General features: G+C 34.0%; 3 protein-coding genes across 4 annotated transcripts; all 3 read right to left on the reverse strand.

Annotated features, from left to right (window-relative positions):
- Positions 1 to 7,502, reverse strand: LOC106105460 (vitellin-degrading protease-like). 2 transcript variants are annotated; one of them, XM_013285782.1, is made up of 6 exons: positions 7,403 to 7,502; positions 6,230 to 6,401; positions 5,436 to 5,688; positions 4,078 to 4,227; positions 3,915 to 3,949; positions 1 to 313 (listed from the first exon to the last, which is right to left on the reverse strand). In XM_013285782.1, the coding sequence occupies exons 1-6, from the start codon at positions 7,494 to 7,496 to the stop codon at positions 295 to 297; spliced, it is 723 nt and encodes a 240-aa protein (XP_013141236.1). In that variant the 5' UTR covers positions 7,497 to 7,502; the 3' UTR covers positions 1 to 294. The 2 variants fall into 2 exon arrangements, with proteins under 2 accessions (XP_013141236.1, XP_013141228.1); XM_013285774.1 differs by lacking the exon at positions 1 to 313 and having other exon boundaries at positions 3,414 to 3,949.
- A 2,042-nt stretch (positions 7,503 to 9,544) lies between these two features.
- Positions 9,545 to 16,278, reverse strand: LOC106103753 (plasminogen-like). Its single transcript, XM_013283611.1, has 10 exons — positions 16,239 to 16,278; positions 15,921 to 16,092; positions 15,280 to 15,538; positions 14,865 to 15,014; positions 14,473 to 14,622; positions 11,818 to 11,911; positions 11,589 to 11,757; positions 10,772 to 11,024; positions 10,177 to 10,326; positions 9,545 to 9,718 (listed from the first exon to the last, which is right to left on the reverse strand). The coding sequence occupies exons 1-10, from the start codon at positions 16,276 to 16,278 to the stop codon at positions 9,545 to 9,547; spliced, it is 1,611 nt and encodes a 536-aa protein (XP_013139065.1).
- A 1,105-nt stretch (positions 16,279 to 17,383) lies between these two features.
- Positions 17,384 to 20,655, reverse strand: LOC106104180 (UDP-glucuronosyltransferase 2B19-like). Its single transcript, XM_013284140.1, has 4 exons — positions 19,753 to 20,655; positions 18,663 to 18,882; positions 18,193 to 18,412; positions 17,384 to 17,892 (listed from the first exon to the last, which is right to left on the reverse strand). The coding sequence occupies exons 1-4, from the start codon at positions 20,566 to 20,568 to the stop codon at positions 17,607 to 17,609; spliced, it is 1,542 nt and encodes a 513-aa protein (XP_013139594.1). The 5' UTR covers positions 20,569 to 20,655; the 3' UTR covers positions 17,384 to 17,606.
- Between the last annotated feature and the right edge of the window lie 43 nt (positions 20,656 to 20,698).

Below are 20,698 nucleotides of genomic sequence, written 5' to 3' on the forward strand. Positions count from 1 at the left end.
TATATGGAGGTGCGCACACAAATTCACTTGGCAAAACTAAACAGTTGACTTGGCTGCGAAACAATCGACAGTCGTATAACAGTTATGCAATAGTCTAGACAAAGGTTGTTAATGAATATACAGGGCTTTACCACAAAAGCTTAAACATAGTTTCAAATATATTTTAACTGAAAGATACGTCAAACATTATACCATGATTTTCACTGATTAATTAAACACCTCATCATCTTCAAGTTGCCGTTGTCCCTACGGAGGGTGCAGTATGTGCTGCTCTTCCAGGATTATTTCCAACCGTCACCCCGCTCTGGCCCACCTGCAGACAAATGGGATTAAAAAGTTTCATCTGTCCCACTTTTTGAGACAGGACGGTTGGAACTTGTTTTATTCCATGACGGTTCTATCTGTCACCTTATTGGTGATTGTGGGACTAAAAGGTGGGACGGATGAAACTTGGGAATAATCCCTCTTCCATTTATATCAGCCGTCATGTTTGAATTCACTCCCTTTATCATATCCACAATCACACAATCCATCCATACTTTCTTTGGTCTTCTTCTACCTTTGTTGCAGTCCACATTCAATATTTTTTTAATTTTACGCGAGCGAAGTCGCGAGCAACAGCTAATATTTATAAACTATCTGACAGTTTTTTCTATAGACAAATTAAGAATGAATTATTCAATTGAATAGTATAAATCTAAATAAAGATATTCGAAATCTGCAATTTACAATTTTAATTAGTTGAGTTTTACCACTTATCCACTTACTATCCTTGATTTATAAACTTGAGAGGTAAACATTATTGGTATCTATTTTTTATTGTATCCTTATCCGGCTATAAATTTATTCTCCGTGAAAATATTTTTCTCATCCCATTCTTGTGAGTAATGACAGGCTTATTTTCGGGCACCGATGTAATAGAATATGAACACAAAAAAATGTCAATGAACTATGAGCTGATTTATATAAAAAAAAAAATATTCCGACTGATGATAACTAAATGTTAAGGGCCTGTCCGACTGTCTGATAACAATCCAACGTTTATACGTTTTTTTTAATATGTGATATATCATATTTTATAATATGTGATGGAAATATCGTATTTTGTTCCCTTACCTGATAGTGACGACATTTTTAAGCTATCTGAGCTTTTATCAGCTAGAGGTGGGGCAGGTCCTATGACTTTTATTCTGTTAGGCCTTCAATTATATGTTTAGAAAAATCTTTTTCAATTATTCTTTGTGTAGTGAAAAAATTTAGGGCCTGTCCCACCAAATTGTAAATTGTCTGATAACAATCTAACGTGTAAAATATTTGATGGAAATATCAGCTTTAGTTCCCTTATCTGACAGTGGCGTCATTTTTAAGCTATCTGAGCCTCTATCAGCCAGTGGTGGGACAGGCCCTTAGTGTTTTTTTTTACCCAATCTTATTAGGCCTGATAGGATAAAGATCCCATTGGAAAAATTGATCTGCACCCAACGGTAAACTTCCATAAAAATTAAAGTTTGAAGAGTCAGAATTTTAATATGTGTGTAATTTATGTGCGAATTTCAATAGAATGTTGCAATAAAATATGCGGTCGCATAAGTGTTTTGTCAGTGGAAACTGGATATAAAAGTAATGACATTTAAAATAGAATTCGAAAATTAAATTACAATTTTAGAATTAACATATCAATGTATAAGACAAAAGTGTTTTTGTATGTTATCAGATTTGTTTTTATTAACGAACTCACTGTTCCCGTGCGATTTCATCAGCATAAAATTATTTTATTGTTTACATGTCAAATTGTCAATTACAAATGTCAAACATGACATGTTGACAATCTTGCTTCCTTGATGTTGGCAGCAACTTAAAGTCTCTTTCCCACGTTAGGGTATTTATCCAAAATATTTACACCCTAAGCGTTAAAATAAATAGCCTAAAGCGAGACGCAAGTGTAGGGCTTTTTATTAAAAAATACATTCAGAAATTTGTTGTAATTACTGATATCTTAGGCAACAAAGAAGTGTGTGTTTACGTTTTATTATAATAGTATAGATGAAAATGTAATATACATTTTAATCAAAAATGCAACAACAAATTTTATGTCGTAAATTTTACTTGTGTTCTCGCACTAAGCTTTTAATGGTTTAGCTGACCAGTGATAACAAAAGGACGTTCTGCTTCCTACTTTGTGGCCATGAAGTATTTAAAAACTACGCCTGGACGGAATACATTTGCTTGGTTAAAGCTGGGTTACTGTCTCCATTTATTTTATCTTTACTTAGCGAGTAGCGACTAGTGTTAGGTGGACAACGTTCTATCTCAGGTTACGTAGTTCGGAGACGCATTTCGCTTCTTATCGAACCAAAAACACTAACGAATGGTTAAATGTAGCTGGGAAACCGGGAGTAGTGGTTTTCATTACTTACGATTGATAATGGCATCATTGAAGATTTAGAGATGGACCAAAACTTGGAGTGCCGACCTCAATGTAGAATTGGCACTTTAAAATTTCGTCCTTCATATCGATAAAGGCAACGAGTGTTTTTAAACCAGTTTGTGGCTTATTTGCTGTTGGCGTTTAAATTCATGATTAAATTATTTGTATTCGTCTATTCTAATATTTTAAAGAGGAAAGATTTCTATTTTTGCTTTTTTTTATGCATTTAATTCACGTATAAACTACTAGGCCGATTTTAAAAATTCATTCATCATTATTAGGCTACGTTATCAGTAAGTAACATAAGCTGTTTTTAGCTATTTTTAAATTCACGCAGACGAAGTCGGGAGCAACAGCTAGTTAACAATAAATATATCGGTTGATCACCTGTAACCTAAACTTAGCCGATTTTGATAATTGAGGAATTACTTGATATTTATTTTTACAATAAACAGTAATCTTATCTTACTAATATCATAATTGCGAAAGTTTAGATGGATGGATGGATGGATGGATGGATATTTGTTAGAGGTTGTAGGCGAAACGGCTGAACAGATATCGATAAAATTTGGCATAGATGTAGAGGATAGTCTGGAAAACACATAGGCTACTCACTTTTGTTTTTTTTTTAATTCCACGCGGACGGAGTCGCGGGCGAAAGTTGTAAATAAAAGTTGATAGAGTTTTATTCCGCTATGTTCGTGGCCCACGTCTATAGATTATTTTAGTTCGTCGCCGTCACAGTAATCTTTATTAATGACTAACACTGAAATTTCACCTTTCCTACATTTACTTTTAACGAAAACCAAAAACATTTTTCAATGCCACTTTATGAGCATTATAAAGATAATTATAACCTCAATTTTGTGAGTTTTAACTTGTAAGAATAACATGAGATTTAAGAATTATGACGTAAGTTGGGATTTATTACAGCTAAGTTATTAAAACCCTTGTTTTTTAAAGGTTAATTAATTTAAATTACAACGCATATCCAGTTAACTATCTAAATATTATTTAATATATAATTGATAGAATTTTTTGTCGAATAAACGTTTATCATTTCTTTCAGAATAATATTGAGCATACGCACACCTGAAACTAAACTATCGCACAACTGTTTAGTCTTGCTTTGATTCCTATGAGCTTATTCGATTTTTAGTTGTTCAATTAAACAGTTGACTTGGCTGCGAAACAATCGACAGTCGCAAAACAGTTATGCGATAGGTTAGTCAGAGGTATACGCCCGCTATAAATGGCCACAGACGTGACGTCTGACGTGACGTAAATTGAATCATTATGTTAATCAAATGTCTATAATTTAAATAACTTATCTAATACAAGAAATGGGAACGGTCTAAATAAATGTTTACGACGTAAATATGTTACGCTCTCATCAATCCAGCCTCTAAGAGCAGACACCTTAGCGTAGACACCCGGGAAGTTAGGTCGAGCGCAGCCCAAACCCCACGATACAACGCCAACTAACCTTCCATTGTGGACCATTGGACCACCGCTGTCGCCCTAAAAAACACAAATTAATAACAACGCCATCTATTGCTAGCAAGTGTTAAACCAATATATTGTCAGTCAAGACAAGGTATTAACTTCTCTTCTAATTCTTCAGAAACAAATTATGCAAATGTACTAACTTGACACGCATCTTTGCCACCTTCGGGTACTCCAGCGCACAGCATAGTTGACGTTATGTTATACATCGGCGAGTAAGCTTTACTGCATTCATTTGAATTCACCTTTGGTACGAGTACCATTTGTAATTTTGTAGGATAGCCACCACCTTCCTGAAATTATATGAAAAAGAAACCATCTATTAGATACGTCTTATTCTTTATTACTAGAAATTATGATAACAATCTATACTGTTATGCAAGCATAGAAACTGTCTTTGTTATGGAGGATGCCAGAAATCACAGCATATTTTGAATAATTACCTCTTTCTTATAAAAATCCCTAGACTTACGGCACGTTATAGTCTATACGTATTTATTCTATTTCATTAACTAGGTGATTATATTGAAAGGAATTTCATCCAGTAAAGGAAAAAAACCTACAAGCAATTGCAGCAAAGAAGCCAACTAAGGCCTTCGTTGTCATTTGTGCATTTGAATTTTATCATTTTCAATAAAAAAGTTTGACAAATGTTCGGTACAGATCGTACTAGTTCGCCACATTCGGTGGCGAACATAATTTAAATTTCGCGCCTCGCGTTTAGTGCGGGTAAGCGCGCCTATTTTGTTTTTCTCGCACGGGCGGGTAGATGAATAAACCCTCTCCACTATGGACGGGCGCGGGGCCTGCGGAGAGGGATGCGAGAAAAGGTCGGAATCGAGCAGCCAAGCGAGACGGTCGCGAACACTTGTGAGGATTAGAGTTGCTCTTTGTACAACGCGAATACACAACAGGTGTGTCGATTTCGGTAGCGAACGGGTTCGCTAAATTCGGTTCCGCGTTCGAATTTACTGGTACATCTTCAGGCAGCATCGCTGGGCCTATAGATTTGACTGAACCAGACTTTGACTCGATTGACACTGACTGAGACAAGGCACCTGCAGGAGGTGACGCAATTCATCCAGCCGTTGAGTACCATTTTCCCCTTACGTTTACAATATTATGGCCTCCGGTGCAATCGTAGTTCAAGGGTAGGTTGTGCCGCGGGACCCGAACCCGTTTGTACGGCACCACAAATATAAACAACTAAATAATTTTTTATAATTACGTGCGCATGAAGCCGGGAACAGCTCGTAGATAATGTTTAATTCGGTATAATTCCATTCGGCCAATTAGGTTACAGACTCTAACAAATATGCATGCATCCATCTTCGCATTCATTTTTACTTCCTTACCGTGTTGTGTGACTTTCTTTCTTTCGATTCATTATATTATTCTTTGATGTTATACTACTATAATTGTAAATGTTTTTTATATATGTAAGCTGTCGGTTTTTTGAGTAAATTAAATGGATTGTTATTTTATGACACAGAATACTCACTCGCAAATTTCCCCATCCAGATACCATTGTCATATCGCCGTCTTCAATTTCTTCGTCTTTATTTATCAGGTCAATAGGAGCGATACCGTCGTTGAATATTAAAGGTCTAGATAGTGAGATTATTGCTACGTCGCTGTCCATTTTGTTGTAAGTGAAATTTGGATGCCAGAGTAAATCACTCACTGGATAAAGTTTTCCGCCTTTCTCGTATGACGATGAACCAACACGGACTGAATATTCTTGAGGAGCGGAACTGAAATAGAGGTGATAATAATTAGTTTACTAGCTTTTGCTCGGGACTCCGTCTGCGTGAATTAAAAAAAATACAAAAGTGAGTAGCTCATCTGTTCTTACAGACACATTTCATCGAGATCCGTTAAGACTACAAACTATAACAAACATCCATCCATCCGTCTAAACTTTCGCATTTACAATATTAGTATGATGTATTACTTAAAGTATGGTGTATGTGATATTTTTATAAGACTCATATTTTGTAAGCACTTCGATAATTTAATGTGCTTCTAGCGTCTTTACGTCCGTCACAGATGCTCGGTCCCAAAATGTTTTACTAAAGAGTCAAATTGTTCTGTTTATATTTTCCTTATGTAGGCAAAATTTTAACAAGTAGATTAATTATTCAGTTAAAGCTTTATCTACACACGTATTAAATATTTCGTAATTTATTCGATTCGTTTAACAAACGTGCAGATTTGTTTATAATTTTGGATGTAGTTTTTTTTTGCTTTTTTAAACCGGTTTAATTTTATAAAATAGATAATGCTTGTACGTACTTGATAACGCAATGTGCTGCTGTTATAATCGTATCAACAGCAATTATAGATCCTCCACACGAATGTCTACCATATTTCACTAGCGATATCTGATACGGTGCTGATGTTATCTCTATATCTTCTCCGCCAACGATCCTTACATCTTCTTTTGTTTTTATTGTTGGCACTGACGCTGTAATAATTGAAAGTAGAGCTTCAAAGATCAAATACGAGAATAGACGTTTACCAAAGAGATTCAAAATGTATAGAGGCATAGTTGACATTTCTCTTTGAGATATTTTTCACATAACCATAACGTTGACAACTTCGAAATCACATGTCAATATAATTAATTGTATTTCAATTATTTGTCTTTAGGTGTCATCTATATTATATTATTATATTATAAAAAGCGTAAACAAACACTTCTTTGTTGCCTAAGATGTCAGCAATTACAGCATATTTTTAAATAATACTTTCTTTAATAAAAAGCCCTACATTTACGTCACGCTTTGGGCTATACATTTTTACGACATTAAACTTAGAGGATAAATACTTTGGATAAAAACCCTAATGTGGAAAAGAGACCATTAGTTGCTGCCAACATCAAGGAAACAAGATTACTATGGTTTGTCATATCATGTCAGTTTGACATTTGCAATTGATAATTTGACAAATGTGAACAATAAAATAAAACTTTTATAATTTTAATGCGGATGAAGCCGCACGGCAACAGCTAGTTAAATAATATTTATATTTCATTTTGTGACACTGTTTAGTTTATTACAATATACGGAGTATATTATAATTTTGTAAAATATATACAAGCACACGAGGAGGCACACTAAAATTGACAATTGATATATTACCTGTCAGAAAAATTACCAGTGAAAAAATTTGTTTTTGATGCCTAGTCTATACATTTCTTGAATGTCTTCGACGTTTACATACATATGAATGCAACGATGGCTTCTCAACTACCCTCTCTTTAAAATAGTTAGGAGGATGCAAATCAGCAAGCCATTTAGTGGCAAGCTGGAGGCCGCGTCAGCTGAGGATCGTCCTTTTGGCCATGAATTGTGTTTAGTTTTTCTTTTTAATTTAATTGTAAATTTGACTTTCGTTGTTGGTCAATAGATGTTACTTTGTTTTCTATTTTTTTAATGTAACATTTATTAAACTAAATAATCTTACCCACAACACCAGCAGTGAAAATTATTATTATTTTGAACATTTCGTAGCAATCACTTGGACGCTCTTGATTACATTTCTGTTTAAGTAAGTGCATATATACTTAAATTATATAAAAAATGTTCGGTCAACAATTACAACTGATAAATATTAACCTTCACATCGTTTCAGTTGTAATGACAGATAATGTGGAGATTTTAAGATAACATTTGTAATTAAGTCTAGAGTGCGTTTGATAACGATTACAAAATATTTGTATTTTAGTGATATAGTTACGGTGTTATAAACCTTTTCTTTACTTATACATAAAACCGTGCGGTTTTCGCGGAACTTTCTGCCCCTCACAGCCGCGTTGTGGAACGGTCTGTCTTCGGCGGTATTTCTAAATCAATACGACTTAGGGTCCTTCAAGAAGCGAGTCTATAATTTCCTTAAAGGCCGGCAACACATCTGTTGTTCCTTTGGTGTTGCGGATGTCTGGGCGTCGTTGACCACCTCTGTGTTCCCGCCGCTCCTTTGCCCCCTCATTTATATATAAAAAAGAAATATAATAAAATTGGAATGTATTTTGAAATCAAAAGAAAAAATTCAGATTTCGGGAAGATGATGTACTTACGTTGCTAATAACAAAAACGGCATTTAATTTTTTCTGTCTGTCTGTCCGCAAGCGGCGTTTGTTCCGGGTAATCTACGAAACGGCTGTCCGATTTCGACGGGACTTTCACTGGAGGGTAGCTGACATAGACGGGCATATTATAGGCTACTTTTTTTAATTCCGCGCTGTCAAAATGGAGTAACGGGTGGTCCAAATTTGCGCTAACAAGTTTGCGGGCGACAGCTCGTTTTAAAATAAATAATCTTTTAATAAAACTGTTAAATATACTGGATAAAATCAAATATTTTTGTTTTAAATACATAACGAAAATGATGCTTTAAGTCTGTAGGTCTGTCTAGTAAATGTTAAAAGTGTTAATTTATATATTTACGTGCGTTGTAAAATTCAGAGATTGTCAACATTTTAAACTTTAACATTGCATTTTACTCTTTCCTAAAGAAAAACAGAATTATATTTTTATTCGTTACAGCAGTGAAAACTTACTATAACGATATACACTGGCGGTCAGATAGAAAGTTAATAATTCTTAGCACAAACCCTGAATGCAATTAGTAATAATAACACTTTTTAAACGTCTAGTTTCTTTAAAATTTTGAATTAATTTTTCCAGTTTAAATAGAATTACGTAACAAATAATTTATGTCAATTACAGTCAATGTCTATTATTAATTAAAATCTCTACTATTTTATTATCAGTACAACAAATAAAAATATTATAAAGATTTCGATTTTGACCGTGACCCAAGTAAATGTATTTGAATACTAAAATATTTTTACCTTCATATATAACTGTTTTTATCATAAAATCTGTTCTTAAACATTTACTTCAAATAGGATTTTTTTAATAACCTTATGAAGATCATGAGCGGCAATGAATCGCAACACTAGTCTCACTATACTCAGAGACATCTAAAGTGTATTTAAGCAGTACTTTAGTATATATTTCAAATACTCAATATACTATTAGGTTTATTTTGAGTTTCCATTTAAGTTTCAATCAGAATTTATTAGTAGTATTATATTCTAGCTATTGCCTGCGACTTCATCCACGCTATATAAAGATAAAAAGTAGCCTATAATATGCCCGTCTATGACAGTTACCCTTCTGTAAAAGTCAGGTCGAAATCGGCCCAGCCGTTTCGGAGATTATCCGGAACAAACGCGGCTTGTGGACAGACAGACAGACAAAAAAAAATTTAAATGAGATTTCCGTTATTAGCGACGCAAATACATTATCTCCCAAAATATGGAATCTTTCTTTTGATATTACAGACACTAATTTTATTATATGTATGGATTAGCTTTATTATTCTCCTCAAAAACTTATCAATTTTGATCCACTGATTGTTACTTAGTTAAGTGGCATTTGGACAATTAATTACCTCTTAAATATCATTGTTTATCAAAGACTTCACCGTCATTCAAAATAATGAAACATTTAATATTCGATATTATTTATTCAAATAACTATTTAATAAATTACTAAACAATAAATATTAATCAACTCAAAATCATAACAATCTCTTAACCTACAATCTTAAGATATATTTCTGTCTTAACATTTCACTGTTTTCATCGATCCAGTCCCTCAGTGCGGCGACTTTAGCGTACACTCCGGGATAATTGGGTCGAGCGCAGCCCAAGCCCCAGGATACGATTCCAGCAAGACGACCATTGTGTACCAACGGACCACCACTGTCACCCTGAAAAGAAGAAAAATATACCTTCATATATGAATTTACAATTCGAAAATAGGCTTGAAAAGACTATAAAATGTAGCTTGAAAAAGGATGCTGAGACTAAAATTCAAAGAGAATCTTAAATAGAAGAACTCGGTAAGAACAATTTGGTGAAATAGTAAGATAGCGCGCACACCTTTGACTAAACGATAGTACAAATGGTTAGGGTCGCTTTGACTCCTATGAGCTAATATGGAGGTGCGTACACCACTCGATTTTAGTTGTGCAACTAAACAGTTGAACTTGTTGCGAAACAATCGACAATCGCACAACAGTTGTGTCATAGTTTAGTCAAAGGTGTTCGCCCGCTCTAAAGAAGATGAGAGCCTCTAAAGAGTACTCAGAATTGATTACATATAAATGTAAAACAAACAAAGAAGTTAACACCTAGATTTCACAAGCATTAATCCTCAAGATCATACCTGACAAGCATCCTTTCCACCTTCAGGGACACCAGCGCATATCATCGTAGCAGTAACAGTGTAAGAAGGTGAATACGCAACATCGCAAATGACAGTGTTAACAGTCGGCACTAACACCATTTGCAGCTGCCTTGGGTATCCACCAGTTTCCTAGACATAAATTAAAACAATTAGAATGAAATTTTAATTTTGATATTGTTCATATTAAAGACATAATATTTTTTTTCTATAACATAAGGTGGCAAACGAGCAAGCGGCCACCTGAAATCGCCAAAATGGCGAAGCGACCGCTGCCCTTAGACATCCGCAATTGCAGATGCGTTGCCTACCCTTAAACGACGGAGGAGGAGACGCACATAAAGAGGATATTTCCCCTTCCTATGCATCTCCTTCACCATCAAATCCACTTCCTCTTGCCAACCTCTCCTTAAAAGAAAAGGGTGGTAAAGAGAAAGGGATTTAAATTAGGCCTATAAATAATATAGGTAAAACGGATTCTTATTGAAACATTTGTCTTACAAAATTCGGCATCTAAGAACAAGAAGTGGTAAATCTCTGTAATCTAATTAACTGTAGATATAGAATTTCTACTTACCCTAAGATTTCCCCATCCTGTGACCATAGTAATGTCTCCATCAGGAATCTCTTCGTTAACTTGTAACATATCGATAGGTGCTATGCTATCGCTGAACACCAATGGCACTGCCAATCTCACTAAAGCGACATCACAATCCATCTTAGAATACGTGAAGTTGCGATGCCATACTAAATCACTGACTGGTATCACTTGACCACCAGATTGACTGGATGATGAACCAACACGGACTGAGTAGTCACGGGCGTTTGAACTGAAAACAAATATAAATTAGATGACACTAGATATCGAGGTTATAGAATTGTTGATATCCAACGCAAGTGAAATTAAATTACTCCAACATTTAGAAAATCGTTGTCCTAATTGTAGAGACCGAAGTATATCTATGTATTCAAATTCAAATATGTGTTCGTTAAGATCATCTTCTCTAACAGTGGTAGAGCCCGCTTTAACATCTTCGCAAGAACGTGTCAGCTCGCCCGGTGCAATACCACGACCACACAGAAGAAAGGCGTGAAGTGGAAACAATTCCGCGTTTCGTCTGATAAGTGTGGTACCGGAGGCCAAATTTTAAACCTTTCCCTTCCCACCCTTATCGTCAGAGGTAAGTATGGGAAGGAAAAGTAGATTTAATTGTGGAGGAAGCGCATAGGAAGAGGAAATGTCCTCTTTATGTGCGAGACGCTCCTTTATCAATTAAGGGTAGGCAACGCATCAGCAATTGCGGATGTTTATGGGCAGCGGTCGCTTTCCATTTCGGTGGATTCTGGTGGCCGCTTGCTCGTTTGCAAACTTATATTATATAAAAAAAACTTACCCAGTAACACAATGAGCGGCTGTCACTATAAGGTCATTTGAAATTATCGCTCCTCCACACGTATGACGACCTCTTCGTAATAATGACACTTGATATGGAGCTAGTCTAATATCAATGTCTTCGCCACCAACTATTCTAATGTCTTCTTTTGATTTCGTTGGTAGCGATGCTATAATAATTATATAAAAATTATGAAACAATCATTAGATACGTTAATATTTTCTCTTACTCTCTCTATTGCCTTCAAGAGTAAGAGTGAGATGACAAAATATGCTCCTACAATTCAAGCTAATGCATCTGCTCTTGAGGTTTTCTATCAGCAGCTACTTATTATTAAAAAAATATTAATGCAGAATTCTAATCTAAGGTTGATTTATCTTGTTGGGTTATATTGATTGACTTTCTTTGAATACGGAATTTAATTTTTTTTTTGAAAATTACATAATTTGTAATATACAATTGACAAACACAAAAGTGTTATTTACATATCATGGTAACAAATGAAAAATTAAATAAAATTGAATACTTACTTGCTACACCTAGGATTGTTAAAACAAACAGTAGACTATACATGTTGGTTGGTACTGAAGAGACTGGATGTCACATCCATGGTGGAGACTATATTTATACCATATGGTTACATAAAAATATTAGGTCAAATCATTATCGGTGATAAAATCAAAACCTTCACACAATTAAATTATAATGACAGATAAATATGAGATTAGAAGATAATGTTATTTTGAGAGCATTTGATAATTTTATCTAACACGTGTTGTCTATAGTGTTTACAATTCTTATAAGAACTATAACTTTAAGACTGTTGATGGTTTACGCAGGCATATCCAGGGTTATTTTGGGGGCTTAACCTCATTTCGTTCATATCGTTGAGGCTTGATATCGTCGAGTGGCTTGGATTTTTTTAGAGTGATTTTTTGCAGCAGAAATACAACAGACTACAAACAGCTAAATAACACATAGATTCGAAAAGAAAATGCTAATACATCAATTTTAATTTTGATGTTTTAAACCCTTTTTGAGTCTTAGTGCCTTTAGTTTGTATATTACTAAGAATTCGCCGTTATCGATTTGTTACTTTTTGCGTGAAAGGAAGAAGTGTATTGTCTAATACAAAGGAATCATACTAATATTATAATTGTGAAAGTTTAGATGGATGAATGGATAGATGGATGTTTGTTAGAGATTGTAGCCTAAATGGCTGAGCGGCTTTCGATGACATATGGCCTAGGTGTAGAGGATAGTCTGGAAGAACACATAGGCTATTCACTTTTGTTTTGTTCAATACCACGCGGACGGAGTTGCGGGCGAAAGCTAGTATGTACTAAAATTCTAATCTCATAAACAACTTGGATTCAATATGAGCTAGTTTTTTCTATCATAAGGTGGCAAACAAGTAAACGGCCTCTTGATACCTCCTCCTATTTCCTCACTGAAGGGCGCAGAGCCTACCCTAAGTTGAGTGTGATTAGGACATAATCAACCAAACTGCGTTACAGGTTGACTTTACATTACTTTGAATTTCTTCCCCGATATGTGTTACATCACAATGTTTTCCTCCACCGCCACTTTAACTCCCTTAATTGGATATTAAGTTTTCGGAAAATATTACATTTTCTCAAACGATTCAGTAGTTTTATTTTAAATTCTTGGCAATGATATAACCTTGAGTGATATTTGAAAATAATACCAGCATCGTCCTCAATTTTTATATACAATTATTTTTCTTTCTATTCAATGTTTTATACCTAATTGAGTTTAGCAATAATAAGTCTTGTAAGCGTGGGTTGTTCGTCTTATTGTGAATTCAATACACTTATTTTAACTGTGTTTTTAAGAGTTGGCTTATTTTATGAGAACTATTACAAAATTTCGAAATTTTCGTACACGTTTTGTTGTAAACATTTCTTGTTAGACGTATTTTCCTTTTTATATACATATCACTTTTAATCCTAGAACACCACAGTAATTACATCAGCATCCTTTATCTATACTAATATTATAAAGAGGAAAGAATTGCATTTTTGTATTTCAGTAATTTTGTATGTATTGAAATAACGCAACTCTGGGGCCGATTTCAAATATTCTTTCAGCATCGAAAAGCTACGTTGCATTGAGTAGCATTGGCTGTGATTTTTATTATTTTTAATTACAAGGGACCGAAGTCGCCAGCAACAGCTAGCATTTAATAAAACAGAGACATTAAATAATGTCTAACTACATGTTTTACTACAATCGAATCCCACAGTTAGTTGTCAGTATACCTGCGTCCTCAGATGGAGGATGACTTTTAGAAAAATCCAAACCTACGATGTATTAAAAATTACGTTGGAAATTTTTTGCAGAAGGAATTTCTTTACTAAATCTTTTATCACTCAATGATTGAACTTTCGGAAGTTAATCTGGGACAATATTTATTAAGTGCTCGCTTATGTTATAACAGAAGTTTTAACAGTTCATGATTTTTCTAAAGTAATTTTAGGTGTGTTTTAATTTATCCAGTCGGACTCTAGTATATACATGCTTATAAAACTTGTGGAAAACTTTTTCTAAACATTCGTAGGGTGTAAATAGATTTTTCAGAATTTCTCAATTTTAATTTAACTGTGTTTAAATTTAGGCTTCTATTCTCTGAATTTATGGTAGAACTCTCTAGATTGTAGATTCATTGTTAATCTACAAAAACTTGTAATAAAGTTTAGAGTATAGTATGACACCAATGATATTTAAAATAAAAAAAAATCTATATTTATCAATCATTTTATTAACATAACAACAAGTTAAATAACATGGAAATACTACACGATCATAATAAATTATTAAAACTAAACAATAAATAAGATTTAGGTATTGTCTAATGGTTAACTCTCAAGTAATAACTGGTCTCATCAACCCATCTTCTTAGCGCTGAAACCTTAGTATACACTCCGGGATAGTTAGGTCTCGCACATCCAATACCCCAGGACACTATTCCTGCTAATCTTCCGTTGTAAGCCAGTGGTCCACCGCTGTCACCCTATAAAAAACACCACATTAATAAGATACATAAGCCAGTAAAACAGAGTAAAAGTTGGCATACCGACTTGTATGTGTCAGTTATTAGCATAATACGTTGAACCAGAAAAATCAGATATCGTATGAGACGAAACGTGTATCCAGTTTAGTACCTTTCTCCATCCCCCCTCAAATAAATTGCCTGTAGCTATTAAATAAAAGCAAGCAAAAAAATAAGGTAAACCTGATGTTAAGACGGATTACCTGGCATGAATCCTTGCCTCCGTTAGAAAGACCAGCGCATAACATTCTCGGTGTAATTGTATACTGCTTGCTGTAGGCATATTTGCATTGTGTTGGGTTCACTATCGGCAAAATTACCATTTGTAAAGTAGACGGATAACCGCCTCCTTCCTAAAAATTGAAAAAAAACTATCAAGGTTTTTTAAATGTATTTTTAAATATTGTTATGTAATTAAGAGAAATTAATTCTATTACAAGTTTCATAAGAATGCTAACTAATTAAATTAACATTAATTTACCCTACAGAGACATCAGAAGTTTGAATTTTTAATTTAACTTTGAAAATTAGAAGAAACAAAAGCCTAACTTTTGATTAATTCAGTATAACATTGATATTTAATTTGTTTCTCTTTAAAATAACAGAAATGATATCTACCCTAAGATTACCCCAGCCAGTGACCATTACATTACCACCGTCAACTATTTCCTCGTCTTCATCAATTAATGGTATAGGAGCAACACGTTCGCTGAATGTGATGCGTCTTGACAGCCATAATAATGCAATATCGTTATCCATATTTGATGTGGAGAACTTCGGGTGTACTTGCAAAGAACCCACTCTGTAGAGTTCACCACCTGATCGGGATGATGATGAGCCAACGCGAACCATGTAATCAGTAGGTTTGTAGCTGAAACTTTAATTGAAAAATTTTATCGATTCTTAGTACATCAGATGTAGTTACAAAGAGAAGTCACAACCCTCAAGAATTAGACAACGATTCACTGAGTGTACATGCAGTTAACAGAGAATTTTTACAATTTTAGCCTGTTCTTTATTTAATGATATTTTAAAAGTTACAAATATGAAAATACAATTGAATAGAAAATACATTATGCAGGTTATGATGTTGATGATGATGAGATTTATTTAATATTCTACTTCTCTAATATTTTTAAATAACGTGGTTGAGAATGAAGCGACGATTGATATGGTGAATGCAATCGAAAACCGATGCGCCAACTTGATGTAAAATGGGCTACAGTGTATGATGATAATTGGTGTACTTTGCTACTTACGAAGTAACACAGTGTGCAGCAGTTAGAATGAGATCATCCGCAATAATTGAACCTCCGCAGGAATGTCTTCCAGCGTAGACTATTGATACTTGATATGGAGCTCTTGTAATATCTATGTCCACACCGCCTACTATTCTCACATCTTCTATTTCTTTGGTAATTGGTGAAGACACTGAAAAAAAGATGTAGATATAATCCTTGTTACCTTTGAGATTATACAAATTATGAATGTAACGTCTTCCGAATTAGCTGATAGAAGATCGATTCCTTGCTAGAACTAATTATATTTATAAAAAGGTTAAAGGTTCTGTATCTTACCCACTAAACCGAAAACCGTCAATAATAATAACTTGTACATTATGTTACTACTTCCAGACAATTGTGAGATATCTTCTGGATGAGATGAATTTATATCAAAAAGATCGTCAACAACTATTGGTTTTAGTTTGATCTCCTAAGATAAGGTCAGAACCTTCACACAAATTTAGTAGCATTGACAGATAACGTAGATTACTAATTGAGATTATCAAACTGTAACAATTTTTGTAATTATATTTTCCTTTCACTACTTGACGATAAATTCATGTTCGACATTAATAGTTGGCAAAAAACAACAATTTCAGTGCTTTTTCATTTCATCTCCCCTGCCTTATCCTATTTACTATTTTGTCCTCCAAATAACTCTATCATCCGTCATCTCAGTCATCACTCCCTTCTTGATCATGTCACCTTTCACGCAATCCATCCATCTCTTTCTAGGTCTACCTCTACCGATATACCGTTACGTTCCGTTTACTTTTTATTGACGTAAATACATTGTATCAAAATCCAGCATAATTAGTGAATACTAAAAGAGACATCGAGTTAAAAAATAATGTCCAGTTTTTACTTTATTTTTTAGTTGACTTTTATTTATTATTATCTTAATTTGTCTTAACACAGTATTTAAGTAGGGCATGTTCATGACATAGTATCTTGATATCAACAAAGTCTTTTCTAGTTCACGGGTATGCACACAAACAATTACACAATGCAGACCAAAACTGTTACTAAAATGTATTTAATGGCCTTACGTTGAATTCAAATAAAAAGGGGTAAGTTTATTAAAGGACTATTTAGTTAATATTAATTTTTAATGTTGAATTAGAACGAACTGTTTAACTGTCTCATTTTAAATGTCTTTAAAACACCTTTATGAACAGTATGTAAAATTACGTTTACTCATGCAAACATAAATTTAACAAATTCTCTAATGTCACTAGTTTCCATCGGTAGATTTATGTTATTACGTATATTACTAATAAGTTAATAAGGGCGAACGTAAGTTTTGTACTTTCAAATTTCACGCGGACGAAACCGCGAGTAAAAGCTAGTATTTAATATCGAGACATATCATATTAGTTTTTCAGAATAAAACCTTTACGGAAACATATGTTAAACGTATCTTACTTCTTACTAATATTATAAATGCGAAAATTTTGATGGACGGAATTTTATCACAGTTAATAGCATAAATTACTGAACAGATCTTGAAAATAATTGGATTAGATGTAGAGGATAGGTCTAAGAACATATAGGCTGCTTGCTTTTGTTTTACTCTAACTTCACACGGACATGGGCGCTGACGAAAGCTAGTCTCAAAATATTGTTACAACAGATTTAATAATTTATTAATAACTTCAAACATTACGTTCTCTTTAGTTTCTGAACAAATGTGATTTTTTTCGATATGGAAATTAGAAGTCTTGCTACTAAGCATAAAAATCCACTTATAATAATAACAATACAAGTAAGGAATATAATCAGATCTAGATGTAGAAACTCAGTCCATGTTATGTTAGCTGCGGGTCCTCTTAGGTGCTTGGCGCCGCCGTGTCGCAGAACATACTCAATCCACCACATGGCGCGTTCCAGCGGCGTCTCCGGTTGATCCACCAAAAAGGAACGGAGACGAACTATATTATCCTTGTACCTGAAATAATAAATTCTTACAATCGATATCATTGGATGGATGCGGTGAAGACGGACAAGCTACAAGCATTGGATCGGGTCGAGGTACTAGGCACGAAAAATTTAAACTTATTGTTGAAGACCAAGGTGCATTATATGTAATGCACCTGTATAGTTGATAAGTTCCATATAATTTTTACAAGCCATGTAACAAGATCATTTTATAAGTCACTGAAATAAGTTGAGTATTTTTCAATACCTTACTGCTTTATTTGTTTTATTTAACATATGACTGTTACAATAAAATAAAATAAAAGGTTACCTCTTTTCTTCAGCTACCTCTAAAATTGCATTTTTCAAGTTATCTTCGGTAAGTTCTTCGAAATAAAGTCTTTGACCAATTTCATGATAAAGGTATTTTTCAACGTTATACCACTGATCTCCTAACATTGGTATACCAAGGAGAGGAACACCGGCTATGATTGCTTCGTCAGTAGACTGTAGGCCTCCTTGTGTTATAAACAATTTAATATTTGGATGTCCTGAAATCATATCGGTTTAAACTAAAAGAAGACTCAATAAATATTATTGCATACCGTTGAATATTGAAAAACGGAAATGCGCCTATTGTGAATTTAGAGCAATGAAGAGAATTCATTGATTAATAATGATATTTTTGACAGGCGCTGAATATATTCAAAACGCATAATATAAGAGGAATGTTTTTTGCTGAACACACAAGCAAAATAAAAACTAGAATATTAATTTGATTAATATTAAAACATTTCATACTTAACAAATCAGCTTGTGGTAGCCATTTATATACTTTTATGTTTTTCGATTTTACAGCGCTATCATTATCCCGTTTCCAAATAACATTATAAGGTAACCGAGAAAGAACTTTCTCAAACATTGCCATTTTATCCTGCGGCAGCCAAGATAATTGGACATTTGTTCCAAAGCTAAAGTAAACCACGCCGTTGTTAGATGAATCCAGGTATTGCTGGAGATTCTAAAAAATCGTTTAATTATTCAACTTTTTTTTAAACACGTTGGACTTAGACAGGAAATGTAGTTTATAGACACAATTGTAAGCTATAGTAACATTGTTTACGTGAGTTTCTAGTTATGAATCAACTCCCATTTTCAATACGCGAACATGTTTGCGGATGTGATTAATGCGTTCTTTTCTTTTGACAGCAGAATTTACGATTGCAATATTTAAAAAAAAATATAGCCTATTAGATAACGCATAAATGATGGAAAACTACAGACCTTTGTAACAGAGGCTAATTAACTTCAAGGACAACAAATAACTACTGGTCAAGAATCAACAAGGTTTTTTCACAATAATAGCTTATATAATTTAATGACAAGTAAATTTGTACGATAATTACGTTGTATAGCAAATATTACACATAAGCTAAGACAAAGAATCTTACTAATGTTCATCATCATCATCCTGCGTATCCTACTCCCGTAAGGTCGGCACAACGGGGTTTGTCCTCCAAATAACTCTGTCATACGTTATCTCAGTCATCACTCCCTTTTTGATCACGTCACCTTTCACGCAATCTCAATCTCTTTATAGGTCTACCTCTACCGGTGTACCTTTCCACACTCATAACTAACGTTCTCCTTGTAAGTAACATGCGATTGATCCCTCCTGATAACATGCCCATACCATGCTAACCTTTTACTCCTTACCTTCTCTACCACTGGGGCTACTCTCAAACTTAATCTAATATACTAATTTCATAGAATCTTACTAATGTTATAAATGCGAAAGATTATATGGATGTTTGTTAGAGTTTGTAGCCTAAACTGCTGAACGAATCTCGATGGAAGTAAGATTGTGAGTAATTTAAAATACCCGATTTACCTTTGGTAATTTCTGAGGTGACTTCATATGTAATCCACCCATATGTATGACATTTGGTGGTACTGGAATATTTCCATGCCAAATAGGATTTATATTTATGAACAACATGTCGACATAATTTTTCAAAACACTCAAAGGCGGAATGTCAGGTCCGAAAAACTTTTGAAGCATTCGGTTCTCCTTTTCTTCTCTTGTTTTCAATTCATGATGAATTACCAACTGATTGTAGAGCTCATGTAACTTTTCTACCAAAGTCAAATTGAAAAGTCTCTGTCGAAACAAATTGTGATACAATACAGGGTTGGTTAGTATTCCCATTATATTATAACTTTCTACATATGGTCCGAATGAACTTATTAACACTGTTGGTGCTTTAAATATATGCGATATTGCTAATGCTTGAGGATACATCGATTCTATTAAAAGCAAATCGAATTTCTCTTTAGTACTTATAAGATCCTGGACTTCTTTTGTTTTCATTAGTTCCTCAAAACTTGCAGATACAAGATCCATTATACCTTTTACTTGATTTAATAAGTCCCAATTACTTCCAGTTACGTGAGACGTAAAGTATTTGTTCAACGCAGCGTAAGACCTTTCGTGCACGTCGACTTCTGTTAGATTTTCATGTCCACCTTTCGGGTACATTGGGTCAGGAGTGACAACTGTGATACGATGTCCTCGTTTAAGTAACTCTAATGTTAATGGACGGAACACAACTTGGTGACTAATTGAAGGACAAGGATACACTGCTAAAACGTTAGCTGATTTAACAATATCTATAACCACTAATAGCATAATCGTACAAAATTTCATTTTTTATAATTCTACGTTGCTTCCACTTCCTAACAAAACAATAACCACACAAACTTTTTTTATTTTACTATAGTGAACTGATGAAACAGCTTAACACTGCTGCTTCATATCTTCAAATGGAATATAAATT

Source organism: Papilio polytes, unplaced genomic scaffold (genome assembly GCF_000836215.1).
Source record: "Papilio polytes unplaced genomic scaffold, Ppol_1.0 DF824270.1, whole genome shotgun sequence".
Taxonomy (NCBI): Eukaryota; Metazoa; Arthropoda; class Insecta; order Lepidoptera; family Papilionidae; genus Papilio; species Papilio polytes.